The following is an 8,850-nucleotide window of genomic DNA, read 5'->3' on the forward strand; positions in this document are numbered from 1 at the left end:
AAAGGACATTACTAATGAACACTGATTATACAGAACAATAAATATACTTTTTTTTTATAGTTAATATAGATTACAATCTTGAGCTTATATAGTGTTTTGCCTGCTTCAACAACAACGCAGCAGTAAGAATAAATATCACAGTGCAGAATAAAAACTTATTCTGCAGTGTGATATTTATTCTTACTGCTGAGTTGTTGTTCAGCTGAGAGTTTAACAGACTGTTGTTAAAACATAAATATATCAGCAGCTTATGGGTGAAACAGAAAACGCAGTTACAATGAACATTTACATGATCTGGGAAACTGATGTCGCTGGTTTTCATAAATAGTCAGATGATCCATCGCAATGAATTATGGGACAGCATTTTCTCATCCCTTTTCATAAAAGATGGCCCCTTGTATCCTACGCTACAGGAAGCAATAAAGGAAGCATTGAAGCTCCTTTCCTCAGTGTTTGGAGAATTGGAACAGCTCTTACTGTGGCCACCACGAAGGTACTTCCACGTCACGTCTCTCAGTAGGAACCTTCCGAAGCAAATTGGAACGCGCCCCTGGTCAATACTTTCACTTTCATTAGTGTTGGTGGTGCAGTAATAAGTTCCGCTTTCAAATCAAATCAAGCTGAACGTTTCAAAACGAAAAAGAAATATATAGACGAAAAGCTGGATGAAGTCAGTGCGTTGGATATATTGATTGAGTTTAATAATAATTGATTACTGGCCGCACAAGAGGACAAATTAGTCTCATGACCGAAGAGTCTGGGGTGAGTTTGTGTTCAAGTCATTTTTGCTGATAAAACGGTGCATGTGCTGCAAACAGCTTTGTTAAACTAAGAGACAGAAATAGGCTCACTGAACTCCTGATTTTAAGACGTCTTTATGACTTCAGGTTTAGTGTGAGTTCAGATAAATGCGGATTTGACACGAAAATGGCATAGAGGTGTAGTTTTATACACTCAGGCACGTCCGCGTACATATTTGACTGACATATATTTTAGCACACCCAAAATGCGTCCACTTTAGTGCTAATATTTCCATTTAATTTATCTAATATTGTTATTGGTTATTTTCAGGAACTGCTAGAACTTCTAATTTTGGAAAAATGATTAATATTTGTGATGTATTATTGTAACATGGCCTGCACCGAAAGACGGTAAAGTGGAACAACCCTGCAGCTGCAGCTGTTGATTTCAGGGCAGATGCACGTCAGTTGCTGGGCTGAACTTCTGCCCACTACTGAGATTTAATCAGGGAGGTGAATTGAGTACACTGTATCTTCGTTGTCCCTGAACTTTACCCGTATATACAGGCATTTCATATTTGTCATTATGGCATCTCTGGAGCTTGTACACTTACATGCTGCTTACAAGGATGGGCAAGTGTGCAAGCCTCCTGTAAGTCTCATTTTCATTCTTCCTTTTGGATAGTTGCTTGCTCTCTAACTGTGTTGCCATCTCTTCTATGGGCTCAAATTGTGGTCATAAATATTTTGTACTTGTAAATCAGGATTTGTATGTGTAAAAAGAATTTGTGTGTGCGTAAAAAAGATTTGTGTGTGGACTTAGCCAAAAAATACATGTGAAACTTTGAACCTATTTTTCTTCCTTTCATCTGATTGGCCAATGTCATGTCAATCAGAGAACAGATGGGTTTGGCTGTCGGAGGGGCGCTTGTTTGAACTGCAGGTCCTTGAAGGGTAATACAGTTTTAAGCTGGAGGATCTCTATATAAATATCCGAGAGATGCTAGATCCCCTAACTTTCAGTAGCTGTTGAAAGAATAAAGTTGTGGTATATCAGTGGTTAGAAACACCATTATTACTTTAGGATTAGTTTAACACAAAGTCAGGGCTGACCCGGGACCATTGCTGTGAGTCACAGTGCGCAGCATAAAGGTCCTTTCACATCGGACGCAGGATGTGCTGCTAATGCTAACTGCTAACTAAAAGCAAAGGATCCAGAATTTGTTGCGCTGGCTGCTGGGCTCTGTGGGTTTTTGCAGCAGCTCTACCTGTACTAGATGCACCTGCTCCTTGTCTTTTCTATCTCTGACTTTATGTCCTCTACAAGAGTTTGTTTTTTTTGCTGGTTCTTCAAATGTTCAATAAAATCATGTATCCCCTACCCCCCAGAGGTCCGCAGCGCTGTTGAAAAGGCTCTGGAGGTCCCTGTATTAAGCACATAAACCTGTGACAGAAAAATCACCAAACTGAGACCACCACAGAATGTTTTCCTTCCTGGTGATGAAGGAAAACGCTGAGCTGGCATTCAAAAGGGCATTTATTCCCTTCAAGGACCTGAAGCTCCATAAAGCACCCCTCCAATAGCCAAACCCATCTGTTCTCTGATTGGATAGTTAAATTTGTGATTGACATGACATTGGCCAATCAGATGAAAGGAAGAAAAATAGGGTCAAAATTCATACTTGTAACTTGAAACTTGAGTGCAGAGTTTCACACATTTTTTGGCCACAGTCCACACACAAATCTTTTTTTACATACACACATCCTGATTTACAAGAACAAAATATTTATGACCACAATTTGAGCCCATACTCTTCACCTTATGTTTTCTCTGGTGAATTCAGAGAGTTACAGATAGTGTGAAAAGGTGTTTCCTCTAGATTTCCCATTTTTTGTACATTTTTCACATTTAAATGTTTCAGATTAACAAAAAAATAAAATATCAGACAAAATTAACAAAAGTAAACACAGAATGCAGTTTCTAAAGGTGTTTATTATTAAGGGGAAGAAAATGCAAATCTACATGATGCTGTGTGGAAAAAGTGATCGGCCCCTGATGGCCCTTTGTTGGGCCACCCAGCAACAACTGCAGTCAAGTATCTGTGAGTCTGTCTGATTTAGGACTTTGACTAGGCCACACTGAAGTGTTCAGAGAAACTGAAAATACACCTGTGATACACCACAGTTAATTCACATTTTAACATTCATTAATGGTAATAGTAAATTTATTTATACAGCATATTTCATTATACATGAACGCAGTGTGCCTAATACAGAAAAACGGGAGGGAGTGAAAACAGCAAACTTAAAAGAAAAAAAAAAAATTGAGTGTAGGCCTATGTGAACAAAAATCTTTTGAGTCTGGTTTTGAATGTCAACACAGATGGAACGGATCTTGGGTCAGCAGGCAACATTTTCCAAAGAACAGGACAATTTATTAACACACGGATGGCTGATAATTTGACAGTAAATAATGTTTAGTGTGCTTCTACACATTGCACAGGTCAGCTGCTACAGTCACTTTGCTTACAGCTTAATTGCAGCACTCTTATGTGAAAACTGAATTTCAACCAATGTAGCTGCAGAACATTTTTAATGAGCAGTCTGTTTTTCATTTGGCTTGTCAGCTGACACTAAACTTGACCAACTACATCCATCTGTGTGCACATATAGTACTATATGTGTGTACTATTTGCATGTGTGCGTGTTTTAAATTCTGTGAAAATAGTTAAAAGTCGGAGGACATAGCTTCATGGGTTGTCCAGATCACAGACATAAGTAAAAGTTCCCTTTTGTTGTTTTAAAACTTGCTAATTATGTTATTAATAATTCTTTCTTGAAAATGTTTAGGGGTGAAGGTCACACAATGGCAACTGCAGGAACTGGTAAGTCCAGTCATTCTTTAAATCCTTGTAACAAAGCATTATTTAAAAAATAAATCAGACTGAAGGTGGATACATAAGCTCACAGAACATCTGATGGTGTGCACATGTAAACACAGGTTTTAGAAGGTTGTTCTAAAAGATTTATTTCTAACAGCTGGTTTGGTAGATGGATGGGGTTAGGTGGATCAGTGAATGGATGATTTCTTTTCTGTACATCAAATAATTACAATTAAAAACCAAACCAAACAGCACTACTAAAAGCTGTGCAAAGCATAAAATTAGTATAACATCAACTTGCATCACTAACACATCCACCATCTTGGTATTTCCATTTCTTTAAAGTTAACCGACATCTAGTACATTTGACTAAATATCCCTTTCGACTGAGCGGTAATCAAATAATTGGAAGGTTAAGCAGAGTCTTCTAAAATTATAGGGTTCTGTTTGTTCTCACTCTGATGGTAAGGAGGTAAAAGGCCTGCCAAAAACCAATATATTCATGAAACTTGTCATACCACGCCTCTAAGTAACCTCCTGCTTGTACTTGATTGTTGATCTAGAACTTTCTGATCAACCATAGTGGTAGCAATATGCTAGTGTCCAAAGCTGAACCTCTGAAGGAGGTTTTTCCCAGCTGATTTGGGAAAACACATGTTTTCATAGCAACAGGGGCTGTCAGGGAGTAACAGATGGATGTGACTGGGACTTTAACAATAATTTTCGTAGGGACTGCCATCAACCTCCAGGAATCACTCACGAGTGCTCGGTTACACCAGAAACGTCAGAATCTCAGGTTAAAGCTCACAAAACTATTTCAAAAACCACCAAACAGCTAAAACAGAAAATGAGAGCTGGAAAACAGATTCCGCACAAAGATGTTAACACAAAGTGCAGATTGTTTACCTGACTGCACGTACACGCCATCGGGGCTAAAAGCGGACATCTCACAGATTCTGAAGCTGCAGGTTTCGTTGCGCCGACCAAAATTCACTGAACCAGCAGTAAAAGAAGATCTGAAACAAAAATCGTCTGGTAAGCAGAATCCCAGTCCAAAACATTGCAAAACCCCTCACAACAGTCCCCCAAACAACGTTCAGGCGGCCTACCTCGGGTCTAGTGACCACAGTAACACAGATCTGGCGGCAGCCACGGGTTCGGTGGCATTGTTGTTGCAGCTCAGGGGGCCTGCCACAGGTCTGGCAGCGGCGGCATTGCAGCTCCGGTGAGCCACAGTGTAGAATGGCACATGATCGCCGATGTGCTGGTCGTGCAGGACGTGGGTGTGGAGGGCGCGCTCGACGTGGAGGGCACGCTGGGCACGCTGGACGACGTGGAGGGCACGCTGGACATGGAGGTCCCTCTGGCACACAGACCTCCAGCTTTGGCGGAGCCGGTCCCTCCCGCTCGCTGAGCTCCTCTGCCGGGAGTGAGGGCCCCTCCGACAGCGCTGCAGCTACAGATGGTCGAGCCGAAGGTGATGAAGGTGATACGGCAGCTGCAGGCGGTGGATGTAGTGTCAGAGTAGCGGATGTGGATGGTGGAACAGATGACAACTGAAGCAGCCCCTCTGACCTTCCAGCGGAGACTGATGTGGGACAAGCAGGTGTATCGGCCTCTGGCTGAGGGTGTAAATGTGTGGCTGACTGGACTAAGGACTGAGCTACAGGTAGTGGGGCAGCAGACGGAGTTACATGCTGGGCTGAAAAAAAACTAACACCGGGCTGTCTAGCAATGGACTCTCTAGCTGATCAGCAGCCACAAAAACAGTTTTTAGATTTACACTTTCATAGTCCAATGACTCAGGGTTAACAGCCTCTAAAATTAAGGCTTCATCCTCAGATGGGGAGCAAGGAAAACTTTTCAATACTCTCTACACTAATTAATGACCCAGAATTAGTTGTCAGTTCATGTTCATCTTTTGGCCAATCAGAATTTTTAAGCTTATTCCCCATTGTGGGCCTTGTTTTACCATTCACCGACTGGGCGCGGTCCTTGGGTTCAGATAAAACTGTCTTTTTCACCACTAACAGATTCTGTTTTACTCACTGCGGCTCCTTGTGCGGCTAGCCCAGAGTCAACTAGTTCTTCAAAAGCCAGTGGAGTAAGTGGAAAGGTGGTATGACGATGGTGCGGGCGCCGTCTCCTCCGTGGAGGCGGGGCCGCGTTAAAGGAAACTGTCCCGTCCTGTTCATCTGCGTTTAGATTCTTAATGACAGGATCTAGTGAAACAACTGAGTCAGGTTTACTCACAGCTAGGGATGGGTACCGGTGTCGGTTCTGACATAAACGGTAGTAACCAGACCGAAAAGCAGCGCACATTTCGGTGCTTTTTTTTTCCCCCTGAGCTGTGATACACTTTAGATTTTAGCCAATCATTTTACGTTTCCGAGGATAGTAGGCGGGGCCAGGTACGTACGTTCTTTTAGAGCAGAGCTACAGATTAAAAATGGCCAAGGCAAAGCGGTCAAAAGTCTGGCTGTACTTCACAGCAAAAGATGCAAACTCAGCAGCCTGCAACAAGTGCTTTAAGCTGATACTGTGATACTGTCAAAGGAGGTAACACCTCAAATCCGATGAAACACCTGGCGACGCATAGCGTTTTTTTTTAAAGCCGAGAAATGCACCGCATTGATAGCTTGCTGTGAGACCTCACACCGAGCACATCTACTGCGGGTGTGGTGCCTGTTATCGGACCCGGAGTTAGCAACATCCCCCAAAAACACAAAGAGGAGAGTCCTGGCCCCTAGCCCTGCCAGTGTAGCAGAGATGATGACTGATGATGACGGCAGCAGCAGCCGCTCTTCTCTGCGTGAGTAGCTTCATGTTGTTCGTGTGTAATGTACGTTGAGTAGGCTAACCACGTTATTACATTAATGCAGGTAAGGTGAACTAGCAAACACCATCATAGCTACATGCGGCTGTCTTCTTGTTTGATGGCAGATACTCCCTTCACCTTGCCAAAAAGGCTAAAATGACCAAAGAAAAAGTGGAAAACAGTTAAACATGAGAGGTTTTTGGACAAAGTTTGTGTTTTTTTCCATTGTTTAAGCACTGCTTCCAGTCAAGAGTGATACCATATATGCTCTATAGCTGCAGAAAAGTTATTGATAGTCATTGTTATCTTTTTACAAAAAAAAAACAAAAACAGCTGAACAGGAGGTTTTTGGACCAATTTTGTGTTCTCCATTCTTTAAGCACCGGTTTGAGCACCGTTTAAGCACCGGCACTGTTTCAAAAGTACCGGTTTGGCACCGGTATCGGATAAAACCTAAACGATACCCATCCCTACTCACAGCAGTGATGAACACTGTTGGACCATCGCCGGCTGGCCCGGCTGAAGCCGCTGGAGTGGGTTGAAGTGTGATGGGGTGATGATGGTGAGGACAACATCTCTTCTGTAATGGAGGATCAAACAGTTGTGCAGCAAGCATCGACGGAAAAGCCGGCCGCCGATGCGTGAAAAACCAGGCGGCTAGAGCTTCTACAAGGGCAGCCGAATTTTCCTTGCCTGGGCCGCCCAAGCCAAATAATTCCAAACTAGAACCTGTCCTCAAACTAGTGACTATTTGAGTTAGTTTGTTAATGTCAAAAAGATTTGCTGTGAAGGTAGTGGATGAAAGGAAATTGTCAAAAAACACAACCTGTATGTGTCTCTTGTGAGGATCTACCATCCAGATTATGCTCCGGCAGTAACCCCAGAGCTGTGCGAGCATCTCCTCCTCTGAGGTGACACTTGAGTCCGCTGGGTCCATTATGGCTGGATCGTTCTGTCACGGTCTGTGGGTGGGGAAGGAGGACCCAAGATGCAGGACTTTGCAATGCAAACAGTCCATTTATTTACAGTGGAGTAAATAGTACACAATAAATTCCTCGTGCGTCTCCAACTCCTTCTCAGTGCCCATGCTCCGTGTCTCCGCTCCCGTGAAACTTGTGCTCGCTGCTTTCCCGTTCCCACACTCCTGCTAACCCTAACCCTAACCCAGAGGCAGCCGTTAACACACAAATACAAGGCGACAGACTCGCACTCACTGATTTTGCTGGAAACACTGACGGGTAGTTACTCAACGATCCAGCGTCGAGGAGCTCTCAGTCACACTGCTTTGTAGCTCCTCTGACGAGGCTTGATCAGCGCCAGGTGTGTGTGTGAGGATCCTTGGGTGTGACCGGTCAGCTGCAGGGCCACACCCACCAGGCCTGAAGGTGCCTGTCACGATGCCAATACACAAACATGGACCACAGGAATATCAGCAGTGAGGAACACACACATATAATATAATAAGTCCACAACTGTTCAGGGATTCTAGGTCACTCAGACCGGAGCAATGAGAAAATATTTCAGCTTCTGCTTTGGTGCTGCTCCACCACACAAGCAGTATTAATCCCCCATAGTTGTTTAAATCATAATTTAAAAATCAGTGCTAAAAATGTGTCTTTGTCCTTGTGCTCACAGATGATTTGAAACCACTGACACGGAGTTCCAGCAATGAATTCCTGCCACCTTCCAGTAAGTCTGTGTAAAATGTATATCTATGTGTGATGGAGGTGTACCATGTAATGTTTTTATCGTTGGTATTAAAACAACTGTGTAGTGAAATGAATGCATTTATTGCAAGAATTATTGATTTTAATTCCCTGACTTAAATGGCCTGTATTTGTATAGCGCTTTACTCGTCCCTAAGGACCCCAAAGCGCTTTACACAACCAGTCATCCACCCATTCACACACTGGTGATGGCAGCTACATTGTAGCCACACCCACCCTGGGGCGCACTGACAGAGGCGAGGCTGCCGGACACTGGCACCACCGGGCCCTCTGACCACCACCAGTAGGCAACGGGTCAAGTGTCTTGCCCAAGGACACAACGACGAGACTGTCTAAGCCGGGGCTCGAACCAGCAACCTTCTGATTACAAGGCGTACTCTCAACTCTTGAGCCACTCTTAAGGGGAAGAAAAAAAACCTTTCAATTAATATCTAACATGTAAGTTTTTGTAATGATGCATGTTTAATGTATCCATGGCATTTACACTATAGTTATAACTTCCCAGTCAGTTTGATATGCCTGTTATGCGCACCGGTTGCCTTCTGCAGGCTGTGAAGAAAAGCAAAGAAACATTTGCCAGCATCAACTTATCTATGGCCCAGTTGCATATCTGGTAATACTTGAACACAGAGGCCTTCTCTGCGCTGATGTAAACAATTTGTCGCCAGCATGAACACATAACC

The 8,850-nt window shown here is 43.4% G+C and overlaps 1 protein-coding gene across 2 annotated transcripts in view; it reads left to right on the forward strand.

The window, feature by feature from the left end:
- The first annotated feature begins 407 nt into the window (after positions 1-407).
- The window catches only part of LOC102309843 (GTPase IMAP family member 8), a 13,653-nt gene continuing 5,210 nt past the window's right edge, over positions 408-8,850 (forward strand). The window contains exons 1-3 of one of the 2 annotated variants that reach the window (XM_005928904.3): positions 408-762; positions 3,591-3,625; positions 8,076-8,129. In XM_005928904.3, coding sequence (XP_005928966.1) covers positions 3,607-3,625; positions 8,076-8,129 — 73 coding nt within the window. In that variant the 5' untranslated portion in view covers positions 408-762; positions 3,591-3,606. Of the gene's footprint in view, positions 763-2,498; positions 3,626-8,075; positions 8,130-8,850 lie in introns of those variants that run through there. The other variant, XM_005928903.3, reaches the window with a different exon arrangement.

This window comes from Haplochromis burtoni, unplaced genomic scaffold, assembly GCF_018398535.1.
Source record: "Haplochromis burtoni strain Fernald_Lab_line unplaced genomic scaffold, NCSU_Asbu1 Contig_117, whole genome shotgun sequence".
Lineage (NCBI taxonomy): Eukaryota > Metazoa > Chordata > Actinopteri > Cichliformes > Cichlidae > Haplochromis > Haplochromis burtoni.